The following is a 22,262-nucleotide window of genomic DNA, read 5'->3' as shown; positions in this document are numbered from 1 at the left end:
TGGGCTCCCTTCCTTTCAGACTGGAGTACATGTCAGCTGAGTGAGAAGGCTGTGTGTGGAAACGGCATTAAAACAAGAATGTTGGATTGTGTTCGAAGTGATGGCAAGTCGGTTGACCTGAAATACTGTGAAGAGGTGGGTGGGCACTTGTTCTACCTTCCTGAGTTAATTTTTCCTTATTTCAATTCGCATCAAGCCAAGTGACCCCTGTGCTCTGGTCAGTTCTAGGCCAGCAGATGTTTGTTTTGTTGTTCAGGAGCTGTACAGTGCCCTCTTGAAAAAAGTATATCCAATGCTGCTGATTTCTACATGTAATGTCCTATATTTTCTACAGCTGAGAGCTCAGAGGTATGCTAATTAGCCTATTCTGAAAGAAATACTTGGGAAACAATAAGTAATCAAGGTGAATAAAGCAATAAATCTTAATCAAACTACTTATCATCTTTTGTAATTCAATGTGAATTTTGAGGCATTCCTGGGACACCTGCCAAAATCCATCCATTATTCCATCTGTTGATAAGCATCGATTGCATGTGGTTTGGTAGCAAATTTTGATATTAGGATGGAATACCCAGCTGTGAAATTCCCAGAATTCAGGTCTGGATAAGGGGAACTTGGAATTCAAACAAAGAAAACAAGTCTGTCATGATTATCATCTAGGTGCAGAGAATGATAACTTGTTAATCCAATTAAATAAGGTCCTTCTTAGATCTGACCTTCTGAAAAGGGAGGAAATGTAGTGGCTGACCTTTCTTGAACATGAAGCTGTACTTCATGTTGTCATCATTTTTGTCTGATTTCCACACCAAAGAGTGTCCTCGATTCCTGACGACTCTCACTCCCCTGTTGCTCAGGTGAACCTGCTTATTTAGTTTTGAATAAATCATGTTTGTTTGAATAAGCCAAAGTAAGAGAGACTCTTGACAAATCTGAAATAGATTGCAAGGAGTTTATATTATAACCTCATTAAGAGTTCCAGACATGCCAGCATGGATTTAGCCTCACATTCTGGGGGTTATATATGATGAGTCCACAGTAAATTGTATGAACTCACCATGGGGGGAAGTCTAGCTGAAAAGATGTTACTATGACATCTTTATCAAAGTGCTCCTAACTTAATTTCCTTACATCTCTATCCATTGGTGCAGAATTCTCAGATGTGCTGAAAACCCCAAGTTGTTCAGTTAGTAATGTCTCACGCTGCGACCTTACAACCTAGCTTAAATGTATTCAGACTTTAGATTTGAATCATTTGAATGCCAACCCTGAAATCATTTGGTTGCAAAAGTAATAACATTGAGGTAATGTAGCCATTATGAAAATAACATTATTATGAGAGAAGATTATTATAGTCATATATAGTCTGGAGAGCTTTCTGAGATCTACTTCCTGGTGATTAATATCATCTCTATTTTACAAATGTGCACATAACTGTCTTCATGGACCAGAATGAAACACAAAATGTGTACCTTTGAGAGCTTTCTGAGAACTGAACTCAAATCCCAAGCGACCAATTGTACACTGTTTTGTATGACTAAAGGACAAACATATGAATAGAACTGATTTTCTTAAATAGAATTGATTTTCTTAAATGAACAATAAACAAACACCTGAGAAATCACTAATTGCAATTACCTTAGAGCCCAGATAAATGTTCCCTGAAGTAGAAATATTCTAATATTTGAATACTGCAATGACAATTAAAGATATAAAATGATCATTAAAGATACATTGTGGATCCACTGTCTTTGGGGAAAGCAATGTTACAGTCTGTGGAGACTGAGGTAAACAGCTCAGGAGCTGTTTTCCCTCCCTGTGGATGTGCTATGTCTCCTAGAAGAATGGGCCTATCTTTGTGAGCAGTGCACGGATTGCCCTCCTGCTAGTGCATGGGCAAAACTGCATTTAGTCCACAGCAGTAGGTGACTCTCTCTGTTTCTCTAATAGCCACAATGAAAGAAGTCATTATTGCCCAACAAAGTGGAAAGTTTGGTTTAGATTCAACTAGCATTTATTGTGTAATTTTTCCTTTGTTATTTTGGAGATAGGTACTTACCTAATACCTCATCATCTGTTTCTCCGCTCTTCCTTAAACCCTCAATATACTGTGGTAGAGTGCTTGCCTTGCATGCATAAAGCCTTGGGTTCGATTCCTCAGGACAATATACGCAGAAAAAGCCGAAAGTGGAGCTGTGGCTCAAGTGTTAGATTACTAGCCTTGAGTCGAAGAAGCTCAGGGACACTGCTGAGTCCCTGTGTTCAAGCCCCAGGACTGGCACAAAAAAAAAAAGATCAGAGCCCACATGCCAAAGACGTGACACATTATTATCTGATGGCAAGCTTGACAGCTTTAGAAAAGAACATAATTATTTTAATGCCTACAAAACATTCATAATCAAAACATCCCGAGACCCCACACTTCCTTTTGAAAAGATAAATTACTTCAAAACAGACACTTCTTGTATCTTCTTTATCTGATGTTCATTCTGGGGATTGAGCTCGGAGTCTTGTGAATGCTTAGGCATGCACTATACCAATCTGCTACCCACCCATCTCCACCCCTGCCTTCCCTAAACTGATATATTTTTTACTATTTGGGTGTTTTATATGATTAGCTTTAAGTGACGATTTATCTTTAAAACCATCTCCTTTTGCTTTTCAGCTTAACATGTCCATTCAAAAATAAATAACACCCTGAAGATAAAAATCATAGACCTACAAATTTATGGTACCCTTTGTTTAAAGTAATAGGCAGTGGCTGTATTTAGTCCTTTAATTCCACATTGAGGGAAAAGCAACTAATTTAAATATTAGATCCTCTGTTTTAATTGCTAAATATAAATATTCACACAATGCATCAGTGTATAGAGTCGGTAGACCTCTCCGTTCTTTCTGTGCCCTTCACGACCAATCTGGTGGGTTGAATCATTTTATATTCTTAATAGATTGGATATTCATCTTCCAAGTACCTCTTCTATCAGGCAGACTACTTCATCTCCCTTGCTCTTCTCCCCTCCCTTCCTCTCCCTTCTCATTTTCTCTTCTCTTCTCTCCTTTCCTCGCCTTCCTGACTCCTTTCTCCACTGACAATACACAGTGGCCACAGCTCCATCCCTACTCAATCAGATCTCCTTCTGTTCTTTCAGCTTGGCCTGGAGAAGAACTGGCAGATGAACTCTTCCTGTGTTGTGGAATGTCCTGTGAACTGTCAGCTTTCTGATTGGTCTCCTTGGTCAGAATGCTCACAAACATGTGGTCTCACAGGTTGGTTTGTACTGCAATTCATTGAACAGGCTGGCTAGTGTTAAAGGCATTACAAAAAAAAATGTCCTTCCTGTTTTTAGTCCTATCAGATAATCTTTAGAAAGATTGGATTGGGTATCTTGCCTTCCAAACTGTGTAAGCCTTTCTAGTCCCTGGATCCCCTCAGGAGAGATCTCTATAAATGCTTTCTCCCAAGAAAAGACCTATTTGCAGAAATGTGACATCTTACTGATGTTGCGACACTTCACATCTCTTAAAGGGAAAATGGTCCGAAGACGAACGGTGACCCAGCCATTCCAAGGTGATGGGAGACCTTGCCCTTCCACGATGGAACAGACCAAGTCATGCCCAGTGAAGCCATGTTACCGTTGGCAATATGGCCAGTGGTCTCCATGTCAAGCGCAGGTATCAGTCTCAGGAAGTTCTGTACCTGGATGGATGTATTTGTCATCAACAGAGATTTGTTTTCAGAAATGTTTTACACATTACTGGTTTCCTCTTAAAAGATCGGAGCATTTTGCCATCTTATAAGCATTTAATTAGTTTTGATAACAAACACTCCCTGTCCTATTCCTTTAAAAATCATCTAGAGACTGGTTTATTTTAATGAAAATGTATTGCCTGTCTTTGGCTAGGAAACAAATAAATTGTTCAGGGTATATTTTATAGCTTGTGCCCCACCAGGCTTCTTCCCTAGGGTTTCAAATGGTTCTCTAACTGTTCATAAATCAAAATCAATGATGCAGAGATGACTGTAAGTGATGAGCTCTCTAATGAAATATTTTTTTTCTTTTTCGAATTAGTTATTTCTTCTTCCATTCCAGGAGGCCCAGTGTGGAGAAGGGACTAGAACAAGGAACATTTCTTGTGTAGTGAGTGATGGATCAGCTGAGGATTTCGGCAAGGTGGTGGATGAGGAATTCTGTGCTGACACTGAACTCATCGTAGATGGTAATAAGAACATAATTCTGGAGGAAACTTGCACCCAGCCTTGTCCAGGTAACATCCGAACAGTGTTATCACTACAGTGGTTTACATGCTTAAAACAAAACTACAGTCTTAGTTTTAGTACTTTGGTACTTTATTTGTAATAAACAAGTGCAAGGGGTGTGTCACCCTCATTTGATATTGCAAAATACTGGAAGCATGACATTGATTATTTAGGATTGATAATTATATAACTCACTCTCTAACGTTAAACAATTTATTGTGCCAGGTGCTAATCATTTGTGTCTATAATCCTAGCTACTCAGGAGGCTGAGATTTGAGGATCACAATTCAAATCTAGCCCTGACAGAAAAGTCCTTAAAAGTCTTATCTTCAGTTAACCATCAAAAAACTAGAAGTTGAGTTGTGACTAAAGTGGTAGACTCTAGCCTTAAGAGAAATCACTAAGAGACAGGGTTCAAGCCTTGAGTTCAAACCCCAGTACCAGCCTGCATACACAGTGCACTCACATGCATGCACACAGACACACACGGTGACATGATGTATTATATTTCACTGAAAGAATATGGATACTTATAGAGATAAAATCTAACCATAAAAAAGGACTATTTTATTTTCTTATAATTTGCAATCATGCAGGTGAAGTTATACTACATTCCTCTTGGCAGAATGTCTTTTTACCCTTAGCAATTTTTGTTCATAATTAAAAACTGAGTGTCCAAATAGCTTGTATTTCCGAGGAAATATAGCATATCCTACATGATATAAGAATTTCTACATCTATCTTAAACTACTTAAAAATTCTTTCTAGCTTGTATTTCTTTATCATTTATTGAAAACTTTTTGTATTTCTGGAGTATTGATGATGTTCTCTAATATAGATCTATGAAAATTATGACTATCATATACGTATATGTATGTTAGTCAATAGTTTACATATTGTCAGGATTTCTTTTTTCTTTCTCTGGTTCTATTTTATTATTCAAATTTTGAATGTTATTTTAAAGGTGATATACAAGGGGGTTACAGTTACATATGTCAGATAGAAGTGCATGTCTTTTTGAAGAATGTCCCTCCTTCCCTTGCTCTCTTCCAGTTTTTACCTCCCATCCCTACTCACAAGAGTATAGTTCATTTTCAACATAGTGTCTAGTGAGTACCACCACTGCATTTGTTCACCCTTTGTCTCTTCATTTCTGTGCTCTCTCTTACCCTCCCAAAGACAGGTAAATGAACAAACATGACAAAAAGAAAAGAAAACAAAAAACAGCAACAAAGAAAAAACTCTTGTTTTCATTTCCTGAAGTTCATTTTGATGAATATTATCTTTGGTTATATTTGATGAATATGTATGATTAGATGTGCATAAGTATTATGCCTTTGTGTTCCTCTCCTAAGAATATCCTCCTTTGGCCTCAATATGTGTGAATGCCTAAAGTCCTGTGTAATTTATCTTGTCACAGTGTATTTTTTTTTACCATGCAGTATGTTCACTTGTAGATTTATAGATACATTCTACTTACCACAAATGAGGGAAACCATGCACCCTATGTTTCTCTGGGTCTGACTTCCTTCACTTAATATTTTTTTTCAAGTCCCTCTATTTCCTTATGAGTGGTACAATATCATTCTTTCTGATGGAAGCATAGAATTCTATTGTGTATATATACCACATTTTCTTGATCCATTCATCCACTGAGACACATCTGTGCTGATTCCATATATTGGCTATGGTAAATAATGCTGGAATGAACATGGTTGTACTAGAGTTCTTAACCAAGACACAAAAATGTTTCCATTAATCAGAGTTCAAGATAACTTTGTAATTATATTACTCATATTTGGCATAATTTAAGGCAATGTGAATTATGGGTGTGATATGATTAGAGTAAAAATTATAAGACGTTCCCATAGTTTTATAATATAAAAATTCTAACATATTTTTGTATCTGTCACAATTGGCTGTACATTCTGAATAGTATCACCAACAGTCACACCCGAGAAATAGATGGGAATAAAGCTATATTTTCAAAATTGTTGAAAATGTTGAACACACAGACAGACTATGGCCCAGCAGTTCCTCATTCAGTAGAATGAATATAACAATTGGAATGAACACATTAGATAAATAGAGATAGAAGTGGGTGCTGGTGGCTCACACCTGTGCAGGAGGCTAATATCTGAAGATAGCGGTTCAAAGCCAGCCTGGTCAGGAAAGGCCATGAAACTCTTATCTCCAATAAACCACCAGAAAAACAGAAGTGGTACTATGGCTCAAATGGAAGAGCACTACCCTTGAGCTGAAGAACTGAGGGACAGTGCTCAGGCCCAGAGTTCAAGCTCCATGACCAACAAAAGAAGAAGAAAGAGGAGGAGGAAGAGGATGAGAAGAAGGAGGAGGAGGAGGAGGAGAAGGAGGAGGAGGAGGAGGAAAGAAAGAAGGAAAGAAAGAGAGAGAGAGAGAGAGAGAGAGAAAGGGGGCTGGTAAGGTATGGTGGCTCAGTGGTAGAGTGCTTGCCTTGCATGCCTGAGGCCCTGGGTTCGATTCCTCAGCACCACATAAGAAAAAAGCTGGGAGTGGCGCTTTGGCTCAAGTGGTAGAGTGCTAGCCTTGAGCTAAAGAGCTGAGGGACAGCTCCCAGGCCCAGAGTTCAGGCCCCACAACCAGACCCCCCCAAAAAAAGGAATAAAGAAAAATAGAAAGAAAGAAAGAGAAATGAAGAAAGAAAAGAAATATAGAGATAGGGGGTCAATTATGCAAATTTTTTTGGGGGGGGGTCCGGTCGTGGAGCCTGAACTCTGGGCCTGGGTGCTGTCCCTCAGCTCTTCAGCTCAAGACTAGTGCTCTACTACTTGAGCCACAGCACCACTTCCAGCTTTTTTTTCTGCTTATGTGGTGCTGAGGAATTGAACCCAGAGCCTCATGCATGCAAGGCAAGCGCTCTACCACTGAGCCACCTTCCCAGCCCTATGCAAATATTTATAAATGGAAAACTCCAGATACAAAAATGAGTAGCTAAGGTATCACTTCTTGTATCACATGAGGGGTGCTTCTGAGATACTGGGAATGTCCTGTTTCTTGATTGAATGGATGCTCAGGAAATAGCCATCTGATTATGGAAATTCAACTCCTGTGAATTTGTGATATGTGGTGATTTAGAGGAGAACTATGAAAAATAGATGAGAGAATAACTTTTTCTATAGCTGCTCCATTGCGTGCCTTGCCTCAACTTCGGTGGGCAGAAATAGAAGGAAAGCATTAATACCAGCCTTCTCAACTTTGACTTCAAGGCCATTTAAAATTAGGACTATCTAGAAGACAAATTCTATGTACAGTTAGATTTTAACAAATTGCTTTACAATCTGACAAGAAGGGTAGTAAGTTTTAAGCAAATACTTGTCATCTCTTAAGAAATGATCATAGTACACAGACTCCATTGAGCCATTGTTTATATTTTATAATATTAACATATAGCTACTCAGGAAATACCTATGCATATAAACATAAAACTCTATATAAACTTGCGATTACTAGAGGCCTGTCAAGTTTTATGAATATTATTAAGTTAATTATATATTACGTATAGTTAGCATAACTACAAACCTTTCCTAGTAACGCTACAGTTAAAATGAATATCTACCCCCCATAAATTGTCAACCTGTGGCCCACAGGTGATTGCTACTTGAAGGATTGGTCTTCCTGGAGCCTGTGTCAGCTGACCTGTGTGAATGGGGAGGATCTAGGCCTTGGTGGAATACAGGTTCGATCCAGAGCAGTTATTATACAAGAACTCGAGAATCAACATCTATGTCCTGAGCAGATGTTGGAAACAAAACCATGTGATGGTGAGTGCTACAATTCATGAAATCTCTTCACTTTCTTTGTTTAAGCGTTAGCTTAAGATAAAGAATTTTTTGTTAAATAAACAAATTTTCTAAGATCTCACTTAAGGATGAGAATTCTGAATTGTAAAGATTTGTTTTCATAAGTTAGATGTTAAATGTTAAAGCAGAAATACTTCCTAATTCTATGAGCTAAATAACAATTCTATTATTTATGCACTCAAAGCAATAATCATCATTCATGAATCTAATAATATTTTGTATTTAAATCTAATAATGGAACTGAAGAAAACTATGAGTCCACAGGAAAAATCATAGTTTTCTGTATTCTCAGAAACTGATACACTTAATGAATACATTTAACAAATTCTAGTGCAATTTTATGTAGAAAATTATGAAATATATAACATGCATGTGTCTGTATGTTTATATTAATATGTAATATGAATATTTATAATACACAAACATTCAGGAATCACAGAATACTAAAATAACAATGAAAGCAAAAGATTTATATCTGGTAGAGAATTTGGGACTCAAAACACTTTCATTCCTACTTCTGATCTGAACAATTAAAAAACATGACAAATAGTAGCAGTGGTATCCAAAATACTACCTTTACTCTGAAAATTGGGGGGGAAATGCTTAGAATGTTGGGGGGGAAATACTTGGAAGGAAAACTAGGAAAGCAGATGCTTCAACTCAAGAATTAGACAAAATTGTCCTGTCAGTTTTTAATCTTCCTAAATTTATTGACCACATATGTCTGGGACCATACAGGTAAAAGAGTACAGCAATCCATAGAGTTATGAGTTGAATAATTCCAAGAAAATTGTTTGTCCCACAGAACAGTGAAATAAACTTAGTTATAAATGACATAACAATTGCAAAAGAAATGCCTTCAACAACACGATATTCATAGATTATTACATGCTTAACACAATGTGGGATGTGACCAAAAAACAAAACAAAAAACAAAAAAAACAAAAACACTGGGGAGACTTTAAAGCCTCAAATAATTAAATTTATAATGAAGAGTGAGAAATGAATTGGCAGGACAGGAAGAGGGGTAGTATTGAAAAGAAATCTACTAATTGTACAAAAATTTAAATTTCATATTTTATTGATCAACAAGCACATGGAAACTAAGGTAAATGTTATATGTCATTTCATATATTTTAATTAATTTTGCATCCCTGTCTGTATGTTTCATATTCCATCATACTTTCAATACAAACCATTAAATTACATTACAAACCCAAGTAAGCCTCGGGTAGTGTTACAGAAAAACAAAAAATTTACTTGGGATTCAGGTATATAGCTGTAATTTTATAATATTGGCACAGCAACTTCTGTACAATAAATTAACATTGGAATCACCAGTGATGCCACTTCATATTTGAAAAATAGTTTATGAATCCCCTATTCCCAATGGTTGTCCTGACAACAGGATGTTTCTGTTCATCATTGTCCTGTCTCTGCAGATGGACATTGTTATGAATACAAATGGATGGCCAGTGCTTGGAAGGGCTCATCTCGAACTGTCTGGTGTCAGAGGTCAGATGGTGTAAATGTTACAGGTAAACTTACAATGTTGTGTTCTCCCATGTATTTCAATAATGCACAAGTAGTTACTAAGGAAAATAATGAAGTTAAAAAACTCATTTTCAACACATGGTTCAGACTATGAAAGCTAACATTTCCAGTGACCAATGACAAATTACAACGTTTCAAATTCTCCTCCACTTCAGCCCTTTTAGATAAGTGTTGCAACTTCATTAAATTACTAAGTCTAATAAATTATAATAAATAACTTCAAGATTAATTTTTTCTAGAGACTGTATATTTTAATAACTACTCAATGCTAAGGAAAAATACCAGTTTGTTCTTTTTACTGTTTCTGCTTGTGTACTTTGAAAGTAATATATATACATACACAGACTAATACAATTATAATTATATAAACCCAAATCAGTTGCTTGAATTAAAAATCTATAGCCAAGAACTTTTTAATTGATTAACAGAGAAATTTTATTGGTAATTCCCAAATCCTGAACATATAGGGAAGCTCATTTTTAATGCCTCCACCCCAAATTACCATACTTCCGAAGAAGAAATCTAGAAGTTTTTTAAATTGTATTTTGTACTAAAATACCTCTGAAGAAATATCTAATCTGCATGGTTCTTTATGTGAGCCCAATAAGTCTGAGGAATCTCAAGAACTCATTACAGGAGAAAGGAACTTAAATGACAGACAGGTAGCAAATCACATGCAAATTTCCTAGAAAGGAGAAACCAAAAGCCCAGCTTCCAACCCATGAACCCAAATTCTACTGCCTCTCCTTAGGCACTTGCTTTGTATAATCTAAGCTACAGGATGTCCATAGCACAGGGGCCATAGCAGAACTGACCATCCACCGCTCAGCATCTCCTGCTGTTGTTTCTACCCTCCTGAGTGCAGAAAATGTAATATGCATTTGAATTCCCTGAGTGATGGCCATTTTATACATTTAACTTTAATGTATTCAGTAAGATAATAGAAGCAGGATCAATGTGCTTTTGGAAAAACATCATTTTTTAATGTTGAATTTTAACTTACCTGAATTTGCTGAGACCTAATTACTTATTTCCTTTCTGTAAAAACAGGATGTCAAATTGTATTCTTGTGAAGATACAACTTCTCACATGAGAAAACTGTATCAACAAACTTGATTGTAGCATCTCCCAGTGTACATACATAGATCAAGAAAAGGCAACTACCAGAAAACGTTGTCAAATCTGTCCTAATCCCATTTTAAGATGTATGGGGTAAGGAGACCTCTAGACAGAGAAGACTAAACTTGCTGGGAGAGGTGCTGTGCAGATCACCCATTCTACTCATTCTACAAAAATGAGTGTGCCTTCTATTCCAAGAAACACAGCTTCCCCAGTGGACCTTAATAGTTTGCAATTTTTTTTCAGACATGCATGCAAATAATCTTTTTAACTTTTCTTCTGCATGTTAAAAGTTCTTTGCCACTGTAATGAGAGCTATTCTCAGTATAAATAACTGCAGAAACCACAACTCAACAGTAATTAAGTAAACTGTGGAAACCATATTTTAAAGTTTTTTTTTCCAAACAAAAAAGTATACAACGTATTTCTTTCTCATACCAAAAAGCCAATGTGTAAATAGCCTGTGAAAAATTCTAGGTGCATTCTTTTATCCATCTTTCTGATAAGGTTCTTCAGTAGAAACAGACAAGAGTGTAAAATATATTACCTATCTAGACTATTTCTGTTTACGAATTGTCCTTATAGAAGAAAACTAATGAAGCTGGGCGCTGAGGGCTCACACCTGTAATCCTAGCTACTCAGGAGGCTGAGATCTGAAGATCACAGTTCAGCCCAAGCAGGAAAGTCCCTGAGACTCTTACCTCCAATTAACCATCAGAAAACCGGAAGTGGTGCTGTGGCTCAAGTGGTAGAGCACTAGCTTTGAGCTGAAGAGCTGAAGGATAGCACTCAAGCCCAGAGTTCAAGCCCCACGACCAAAACAAACAAACAAACAAACAAAAAAACCCTCATGATACTCCTTATGTATTTAGTGATAACTGATATGGCTATTTAACTGAAATTGCCTTTCAACTTTGTATTTAAAATATTGAAAGAAACACAAAGGACTAAAAGCAATGCACTATGAACTAAAAAAATACAAAGGATCATCATTCCACAAATAAAGAAAAATTGCACGCCGAGTGCCCGTGGCTCACGCCTGTAATCCTAGCTACTCAGGAGGCTGAGATCTGAGGATCGTGGTTCAAAGCCAGCCCGGGCAGGAAAGTCTGTGAGACTCTTATCTCCAATAAACCACCAGAAAACCGGAAGTGGCGCTGTGGCTCAAGAGATAGAGCACTCTCGCCTTGAGCTGAAGAGCTGAGGGACAGCGTCCAGGTCCAGAGTTCAAGCACCATGACTGACAAAAAAAAAAAATTGTTTTACTAAAAGTCTGTTAAACTAACAAATATAGTTTAAAACAACAGTGAGTACCCCCCCAAAAAACCCAATGAGTCCCTTCCATGCAAGCATCATTGTTTCTTTAAGACTCCTAGCCCATCTACAAATGTCACTCATAGCAACTTAGAAACAGTTGTGCTGAACTTTAAAACAAAGAAAAAAGAAAAGATTTGGTAGCTACATTTCTTTACTTCCCTATAAACCCCAAATATTCAAATGTACAGAAATAACATTTGTTTCAAACAGAAATGCACATTGTAAAAATGCATTTATGTGTGGCCCTGTACAAAGTTATGGCAATGGTTTTGAAAATCATTGTTTAGAATTGCCAAGAATGGGGTTGAACTTTGACAGAAAATTAAACCTGCTTCTTTTCATTGGCTGAGCTTAGCTCTAAGAACTACTGATGGACTAGTATGTCTAAAATAGCAGCTATAAAATTATCTATTTCATCAACTAAGGGCCAGGTACTGTGCTGCCTCCTGCGTAAGAAAGACCTCAAGATGCTAAGGCAAAGGTTAACCAAGTATTTCACACACATTAAAGCTCTCCAGATGAGTGGATCCAGATTCAAAACCAAGTTTATAACAGAATATTTATCATAGCAAGATGTGAAGTGTGTCAAAATATGATTTTCTGTTCCACAGGGGGCTGCTTGGTGGTGAGCCAGCCTGATGCTGACAGATCTTGCAACCCACCCTGTAGTCAACCCCACTCATACTGCAGTGAGGTATGTGATGGGCCACCTTCGTATTTGTCACCCTCCTGTCTCCAAAAAAAGCATACCTCAAGAATACGTAGATGTCATATTTATGTCTCTCTTTTTCCCTCTTTCTCACTCTGTCCCTGTCTGTCTCTGTCTCTGTATCTCTGTGTCTCTGCCTCTGCCTCTGTCTCTCTGTGTGTCTCTGTCTCTGTCTGTCTCTGTCTGTCTCTGTCTCTGTCTCTCTGTCTCTGTCTCTCTCTCTGTCTCTCTGTCTCTGTCTCTGTCTCTGTCTCTGCCTCTGTCTCTCTCTCTCTCTCTCTCATCTTTCCTGGTACTGGAGCTTGAACCTAAGGCCAGGACGTGGTCCCTTAGCTTCTTTGGCACCATTTTGAGCTTTTCCTAAGTAGTAGTTGGAGGTAAGAGTCTGCCTGGGTATGGCTTCAAGCTGCTGTCCTCGGAGCTCAGCCTCCTGAGTAGCTAGGATGACAGGTGTGAGCCACCAGCGCCCAGTTTATGCCTCTCATTTAAGCAACACAAACAGTTCTGAGCACACTTAACCTTTAGAACAGGATTTTTAATGTAGTTAAGACAGGCATTGCAGGTAATGTATTCTGCCAATAAAAAACAAAATGCCAGCTTTCTGTCTCTACTTTCCTTCTTGCATGCCACGTGTAAATCTTGTTGTTCTCCTGCAGACAAGGACATGCCGCTGTGAAGAAGGGTACACTGAGGTCATGTCTTCCAATAGCACCCTGGAGCAATGCACACTTATCCCAGTGGTAGCCATACCCACCGTGGAGGAGAAACGAGGAGATGTGAAAACCAGCCGCGCAGTGCATCCCACCCAGCCTACCAGCAACGCAGCTGGCCGGGGAAGGACCTGGTTTCTACAGCCATTTGGGCCAGGTGAAATGACCAGAGAGGGTTGACACAGAATTCGTAGCTTGGGGCCATTACCAAAGGATTATTTTAAATAAACAATCATGTTCACGGGAGCTATTATTTATCATTTTGTTTATATTTACTTATTCTATTATGGCCATCTATTCTTTTTTGTTGTTTTTGGTACTGCTACATTTAAAAGCACCAATGTCCAAGTTATTTCAAGCTTTAACTGCACATTGAATTTTTAAAATGAAACAATGAAAACATGTTTGTGTTTATTCACAACTGGAAAAGAATACCAGACTACACAGATATTTGAAAGGAATAATTTGAACCTTAACTGAAAGCATCAGAGATGTAATCCTGTGACAATCCTGCAGGCAATATTTGGTAAATAGACTGATTTACATTAGTCTTAAATGTTGTTATGCTCAGCTAGGGACTGGTGGCACATGCCTTTAATCCTAGCTACTCAAATGGCTGAGATCTCAGGATTACAGTTTGAAGCTAGCCTGTGCAGGAAAGTCTACAAGACCCTTATCTCTAATTAATAACCAAAAGGCTATAAATAGAGCTGTGGTTCAACTGATAGAATACCAAGCTTGAGCAAAAAAAGCTAAGGGATTGTGCCCAGGACTTGAGTTCAAAACCCAGTACTGGCACAAAAATAAATAATTAATAAGTTGTCATGCTCAGCTAGGGACTAGTCGCTTATGTCTCTTATCCTAACTACTCATTAGCCTGAAACCTGAAAGTTTGAAGTTCAAAACCAGCCTGCACAAAAAGTCCTCAAGACTCCATCTTCAGACACCAGCAAAATGCCAGACTGGATGCATGACACAAGTGCTACAGCATTCATGAGCAAGCAAGCTAGGCACATTGGCACATGCCTGGTATGCAGTCCACACAGGAAGAATAAATAAGAGGATTGTGGTGTAGGGCAGCTGGGGCCTACACCACAAAAGAAACAATACTCTATTTAAAGAATAATGAAAGAAAAAGGGACTAAGAGGCATGGTTTAGAGGGCAGAGCACCTGTCTAGCAAACTCAAGACCCTGAGTTCAAACTCCAGTACTGCAGAGACAGAAAATAAGAGTAAAAAAATTAATTACAAAAGTGCCTGTCACTTATGATCCATAAAATAGGAAAGTTAGAAAAAATATTTGTTTCTTTATAGTACTGGTGTTGGAAGTCAGAACTCATACTTGTTCTGATGCTACTCTACCCACTGAGTTGTGCTCCTACCAAAAAAAAAAGTTACTTAGCCTTTGATAAGATTTGATAAAATTGTTTTCCAAATATTATACCAGATCAATCATTAAGCATCCTGTAAGTATAAAATTAAAAAAGATTCTTGATTTCAAAATAAACTAGTACACTCACTTTCTTTTCATCCGTAATAAGAAATGTTCAAATACCTGTCTGCCTCAACTCTAGGTTATAAGACTTTCTTTAAATCACATTAATTTTATCTTTTCATATTAAATGACCTTCTCAAAATAGATAGGAAATCCTAAGAAATATTTCTCTTTCATTAAAACTTTTATTGTGAAGGTGATATACAGAGGCGTTCCACTTACATAAGTCAGGTATTGAGTACATATCCTTTTGAACAATGTCATCTAATAATATTTCTATATAGCATTATATATATGTTAAATTTGGAGTGAAACGCAGACAAGCAGAAGTTTAGACATACGAGTTCAGCATCCATACAGAAACATTATTTTAGCTTTTCAATTTAATGTTCGTTATCAATTGACCTTAATGAAGCAGCATCTAGTTCATAATAACATCTTTACATGCATTATTCACTGTCTGCAAATTAATCCAGTTTTGCAAATAATTGGTGATCTGTGAATGGTCAATGGTCATAATTGAATACTGTTCTATATACTACAGACTAACATAAATATCTATTCTCTTAGATGGAAGACTAAAGACCTGGGTTTATGGTGTAGCCGCTGGGGCATTTGTGTTGCTCATCTTTGTTGTCTCCATGATTTATCTAGCTTGGTGAGTGCTTAAATATTTCCAAGTCTAAGAGGATACAAGATGTCTTTATTTCAAAGAAAATACTTTTGGTAGCCTGTAACACAGGAATAATAAATTAATGTATCAAATAAGTACACTATATGATTTAGTGTCTACATGCAGTTCTAAATACAAAAAGAACTCCTATAGCCTAAAACCCACTATTTCTGAGCCATTTCACTTCTGGTCATGAAAGAGCCAGAATTCATCCAGGTCACATTTTCAAGTTTGCTTGCAAGAATCACAGAAAACATTGCTTTGCGTGTATTGTGGTGAACTATACATTTTATACCAGATTTCTACTGGAGGAAGATATCATGGTAATATCTAATCTTATTCGACTATATTTGTAAATATGTATTCTTTTTTTGTAAATCTTATAAAGGTTTCTGGACAAATGCAATACAGTAATATCAATTTCATTGTTAGCACTAAAGGATTTCCACCTGGATAATTTTTCTTAGAAAATACTGAACTACTTGAGGATCATTTAATTTTTTTCAGAAGATAAATCTCTGAAATTTAACCAGAAAAATTAAGATCTGAGGTTGAACTCAGGCAAACAGACAAATAAGAAATTTAGGTCCATCAATTTGTTTTGCTTCGCAAATATTTTTAAGCAATCAATTAAAGGTTGATTTTTTTCTCCCAATCTCATGAATTTCTTACAGCAAAAAGCCAAAGAAACCCCAAAGACGACAAAACAACCGACTGAAACCACTAACCTTAGCTTACGACGGAGACGCAGACATGTAACATGTAACTCTTCCTGGCAACAACCAGTTTTGGCTTTCTGACTTTGTAGTACCTATTGAGAGGTCACCTTGGCACTATCTGACTGTGCAGATTATATTTCATTTAAACTTTGATCAAAGAGTATCCTAAAGAATGAAAACCATACTGCCAATGGGAATAGTCAAGCCTGTACCACTTGCATACAGATCATCATCCTGGCATTTCTAGGATCCTTAGTTCAATACATGTTGAATCTTGAAAGTTTTGTGTCACTTTTTCTGCAATCCACCAACTGAAGAGTTACTTTCATCTCTGAAAAGATACTGGTGAAACTGGTCAGCAAGACTGCAGTACTAAACTAACGCACAGAACTTTCTAGCATGGAGCGTCTATAGTGAGAGTTCTAAAGTACTATAGTCAAGCATAACAACATGTATATTCAATTGAATGCTACACATAATAATATCATATTATGTATTATCATAAGCAATCTTCACAGTAAAGATGGATAACCTCCAAGCTGAGCAGAAAAACCACCAAACAAATTCCGCATCTTTCTGCTTGATGATAGCTGCTATTGAACTGTATTTCAGAGACAAAGACTCTTTTATGAGACTTCACTCTTGTCTCGGTTCAATGTACAAAGCTGGATATGGTACTAGTACTTGAAAAGCAGAAGAGTCCTCAAGTTCAGTATTTTATAGTGGTTTATTGTCTGGAAAGCTAATTGTGTTGCTACATTCCTACTTCCCCTAATTTTCAAACTGGTTGCCTGCAGTCTTTTTTGCTGTATAAAAGGCACATTTTTTTGCACTATATTAGTGCAATACGATAGGCACCTAATCAGTGTTGATCATAGAAACTGCCTCTTTCCATAAGGGATGAACAGCTGTGCCAGTACCAGGGAGACATTTGTTCAGTTCCTGCATCCTGTAGAGAGTGAAGTTTCCTTTGAAGGGCAACAGGATGGAGTCTGCCATGACACTGCTGTATACGCAGTTCTTCATTGCTGCAGCCATTGACAAATCCACACCTGCGGTAATTTATGTATTGAAGTCCCCAACCCACAGACTCTCCAAAAGATGGATCCCAATAGTTGCTTTGTAATTGTTGCTGGAAGCTTGTTTATGACTAGATTTTATATTTGTTATCTTTGCTTAAAAAAAAGAAAGAAAAGAAAAGAAAAAAGGAACTGGCTTTCTTTTTAATTTCAAACAGATGGAGAGAATAAGGCATCGCTGATTTTTGTAACTGAAAGAAATCAAAATTATGTGTTGACTTTTCTTCCTCCCTGATTTGTAGATTGAAAGTCTGTCTTGCAGGCAGTATTTCAAAATCTGTAGTCTTTTGCCTTTCTCAATAGGAAACTTTGAAACAGTCTTTTTGATGTACGATTTCAAAATCCAAAATTTTATAAAAGGAAAAGAATGAATGTCTGGTGCAGATCTTCAGTAAATATCTAGACCAAGGGCAGTAAACTTTCTCTGTGAAAGGTCAGGTAGTAAATATTTTCAGTCAGGTCTGTGTTGTCATTTCTCAGCTTAGCTATAGATGAGCAATGCTTCATGTGTAATGCTACAAGAGATGACTCACAGTAAGAAACGAATGAACATGCCTGTATGTCAATAACACACTAACGATCTGCATTTACACATCCAAATCACTGACCTCCACCCTACATGGTTTACAGTGTTAACCCTCTATTGTATGAGGTCTAGTTTTCCTTCATTTGCCCTGTATCTATCACCAAGGCTCAATTTCAAAAGTGAAAATTCATAGTCATTAGATTTATCGAAAGTAGTTCTATTTTCATAGATGTAGCCCTGTCACAGTGGAATAATATCTAATTTAACAGACTTCTTTCTACAAAAAAGAAAATTCAAAAGATACCATTAAAAAGCAATAGCATTTTTCAGGCGACATTTACTGCAACAACCTTTGGAAGAAGAAAAAAACATTAGGTTTTAGGTCTTTAAGAAAGAATAGGAGAGCTATTTTTCTCTTGAACATAGATAGTTACATTGCTGTAAAAGCAATTTGGAAGAGCAGGTATTTTTGCCTTCATGGAGTATATGGTGGATTTTGAATGCCCCCTACTGTCCATTATAATAATTGGAAAATTATAACAAGAAATCAGGCCATGGGCTCACAAAGGCAAATATTTCTACTTGTTTCCATAAGAACTAAATGTGGTAAGCAATTATTCCTTTTCCAATATTGAATACAATAGACAACATAAGTAAAGAGAACCTGTAGCCAACTGGATGCACGTTTACTTTAAGCCAAGAATTTATTCAAGAAAAAGTACAAAAATAAAATCCATTCAATATATTTTACTAAAGTGGAAGAAAAAAAAAGTATTGTTACTTTGAAACTATAATTTTCAACATACATACCAAGGGGTCTTCCAGATAATTCTCAAGTTGATCTCTTTGAATGAACTCTTTTTGTGTGAAATGGATAAGAAAGGAAGTTACTTGTAACAGTCTGATGGAGCATATTTAATATCTAATTTTGAAAAGTGGAATAGAATAAAATAGTCTTTTGACTATTGCTAAAATTAAAAATCCAGATGTCAGTGACTCATGCCTGTAACCCTACCCATTCAGGTGGCTAAGATTTGAGGTCATGATTCAAAGCTAGCCCTGACAGGAAAGACCATGAGACTATATCCAATTAAACACCAGAAAACAAAAAAGCAAAAACAAAAAAAACACTAGAAGTGGTACTGTGGCTCAAGTGGTAGAGGGCTTTCCTTGAGCACAAAAGCTCAGGGACACCTTCCAGGCCCTGAGTTCAAGCCCCAGGACCAGCACACACAAAAAATAATAATAATTACCATGAAATGTAATTCATTCAGAAGACAAATCAGTATTATCTGACCTGTGTTAAAAGCATTAAGTGAAATAAGAGGTCAAGCAAAATTATAAAAAGGTTATGAAAATATAAGATATTTTATTCATAAAACAAATTTATAAATTAATTAACATATCAATGTGGATAACATTCAATACTGGGGAGCATATTGGGTGTTCACAGTTATGATCAATTAATACTTGATACCCCATTATTAGAAACAGGGAAAGAATGCAATGTGGCTATTTGCCTCCTTTGAACAAATGCCAGGTTATTTACTCACGTTCATAACAGGAAAATGGGTGTGGGCTTTTTTTTCCCTAGCATGAGTTCATAATGAGTTCAATGCTAAAATTCCACCAAAAACTTATTTTTTCCTGATAATGTGAAGAAGTCAGGATGAAAATATTGTAGCTACACATCTGACATGTTTTCCTTATCAAAATGTGAGTCCAAAATTTCAAAATGCTATTCAATGAGTACAAAGAAAAAAAAAGCAAAAGAAAAGTCTTGATAGGGTGCTATGTGCTTGTGTTGGACTGTTTCAGCAGAAACTCTAGAGAGGCACCATAATGAATGGGGCTAGTTTGTTTATACATCAACCTAATCCAAACCATGGACACTACCATGTACTTAAGCTAATTGAAAAGGAGTTCATAAAAGCATGCCTCAACATATAGTAAAGCACAAACTACTCATTGCAAGTAAGACAGATATTTATTGATTTATCATTTGTGACAGTCTGCTAGGCAGCATACAATTTAGAAATGACTTTAATACACATAGGAAACTATGACATTCAAATGAAGAGAAATAATGACAATAGCACTTGAATGCCTCTCTCTGGATTTGTTTACTCATATGGTCAATACTTTTCTATAGTATGTTGTAGGATGCACTCTGAGGAATCTCCCCCACCATTTCACTCTCAGATGGGCAGCAATGGCCGCTATGGGTGACATAGAACTCTCTTAAATTCCTGGATCTTTCCAGGTGAAGCAAGTAGCACAGCTCACACATTCATTTACCTCCAGCTACATTGTATCTCTTTGTACTTTATGATAATTTTCTCTGCCTGACCAAGCAAGAAGGCCCTCACTACATTTCTTATCAATAGCTAATCTCCACTTCCTTCTGAGCCATTTATAGTCAACATTCCCTAGTTTTTAATTTTAAAAAATGGAGAATGCCCATATTCCTTTCCTATTGAAATCAGTGTCTCTTAGAATGTGAACATTATTTAAATAGACTACACTTGTCAAAGCAATGAATAGATGGATAGAAACAATGTACAGTTCATGCCAAACAAACCAGAGCAAAGCAGGCTTTTCTGTAAAGGTGTAAATTTCAACACCTGTTTCAATATTGTCAGTTTCCGTTTATGCCTTCTACTTTCTTCCTGCCATTATTCATTTTCCATATTAGACAGTGGGGAGAATGCTTTCAGTTTTCAATACTGTATGAAAGGAAGAGCCTGTTTCTAAGGGGTTTGGTGGGGGTGGCTAAGTTTTGCAATTATCATACTTTCCAAATGACCTTGGATTTCTCTGTCTGTAAAAATGTTATCAAGTTCAAGTGCATTTCAAGTTCTATTTCCTCTCTGAGACTGAGGATGCTGGAAGGCCAGCAGCCTACAAACAAATTCCCAAGGAATCTTGCAGAGGGCAATCTTACTGAGTCTAGCTTCGTTGTGAGCATTACAACCGCCTGTCCTGGTGATGATGGTCTCTTGTGTCTTATCCTGAGTTAGTTCTGGCTGCACATCAAGATGTCAGGCATCTGAAACTGAAATGTGGGTCTAGAAAAGAATGGAAATTCTATCATCTAAAAACAAAAAACAAAAAGAGAGATGATGTGTAGTGTGATACAATCATTCTGTTCCTAGCAGGGATCCTGAAATATGGTTATGTCTGTAATCATAAATGGATAAAACCAATATTAAGTGAAAAGAAAGGTGATTTTGCAGGAGTTTTTGCTTTGTTTCGATTTGTTTTGTGCTTCTTACCATGCCAGACCATTAAACAGGCAATACATTAAGAATTTTAGTTCATAGGATCAAAATTCTCTATTCTATTTAGAATGCAATTGGGCGTCATCTTTATTATTGTATCTGTAGCTTTTTTAAATTAACAATTTTTAGATTATTTACTGTCAAGCCACAATAAACTTTTCCCAGCTCTTTTTCTGGAATCTTATGTTTATTTTTAGAAAGTAAATATTTAAATTGCACTTGTGGTACTTTTTCCTTTCTGCCCATTTCTATCACAGAGATTTGATGACATCATTGTGTATCGTAAAATATAATTTTATTAAAGCTCACATTTGTCTTTCTATAAATTATAATCTAATTTTTATTTAATTGTGTATTTATTTTGTTTAAACAAGGAGGCAGCTGTCTACAAATTTCTGTTAATATTACTTTGCACATTGTATAATGTAATTTATTTTAAATTATGTACATTTCTTTTTTAATGCACAAACTGTCTGTATACAGTTAAGTACAGATTTGCAAATGATGTCACTAAGCTTTATTCAGTTAATACAGATGGCATGTGAAGATGTAATGTGCTTTTTTTTACATTTTCATATGGGTAATTTGTAAATAACTATATTGCTAACCCACATAAACTTGAAAGTCATTTTCATTCTAATTACCTGTGCCTGTGTTTTAATGTGCATCATTTACTTCTTAAATGTGTTTAAAGGTCGTTGTTTTTAATAACTCCACTTTAGAACATTTGAGAAACGGAAGTTTTACTTGTAAAGTCAACTGGGACCACAAGATTAATTCTCATTGTCAAAGGCACTCGGTTTCTTGTATGTGGAGAGCGGGAACCCGGCAGGAGATGGAGACATCTCTCCAATGTAGCTCAACACTTCCTACTTGGTCACTCGTGTCTATCCACAGAAATCCAGATCGAAACGTCAAGATTTCGATTGACAAAATCAGGAACGAATGAAACAGATTAGACAAATTGCTGCTAGGGAAATTTT

General features: G+C 36.7%; 1 protein-coding gene across 1 annotated transcript in view; it reads left to right on the top strand.

Moving 5' to 3' along the window:
- Thsd7a (thrombospondin type 1 domain containing 7A) overlaps nt 1-17,337 on the top strand; it is a 342,684-nt gene extending 325,347 nt beyond the window's left edge. The window contains exons 19-28 of the mRNA XM_042696060.1: nt 20-135; nt 3,147-3,264; nt 3,524-3,669; nt 4,089-4,263; nt 7,885-8,058; nt 9,540-9,635; nt 12,699-12,781; nt 13,453-13,663; nt 15,572-15,659; nt 16,349-17,337. Of these exons, the coding sequence (XP_042551994.1) occupies nt 20-135; nt 3,147-3,264; nt 3,524-3,669; nt 4,089-4,263; nt 7,885-8,058; nt 9,540-9,635; nt 12,699-12,781; nt 13,453-13,663; nt 15,572-15,659; nt 16,349-16,433 (1,292 nt within the window). The 3' untranslated portion in view covers nt 16,434-17,337. The remainder of the gene's footprint in view (nt 1-19; nt 136-3,146; nt 3,265-3,523; nt 3,670-4,088; nt 4,264-7,884; nt 8,059-9,539; nt 9,636-12,698; nt 12,782-13,452; nt 13,664-15,571; nt 15,660-16,348) is intronic.
- Nucleotides 17,338-22,262: the final 4,925 nt, after the last annotated feature.

Source organism: Dipodomys spectabilis, unplaced genomic scaffold (genome assembly GCF_019054845.1).
Source record: "Dipodomys spectabilis isolate Male_0828 unplaced genomic scaffold, ASM1905484v1 ptg000197l, whole genome shotgun sequence".
NCBI classification, from domain to species: domain Eukaryota; kingdom Metazoa; phylum Chordata; class Mammalia; order Rodentia; family Heteromyidae; genus Dipodomys; species Dipodomys spectabilis.
Note: the sequence above shows the minus strand (reverse complement) of the source record. Positions and strands in the feature narration are given on the sequence as shown.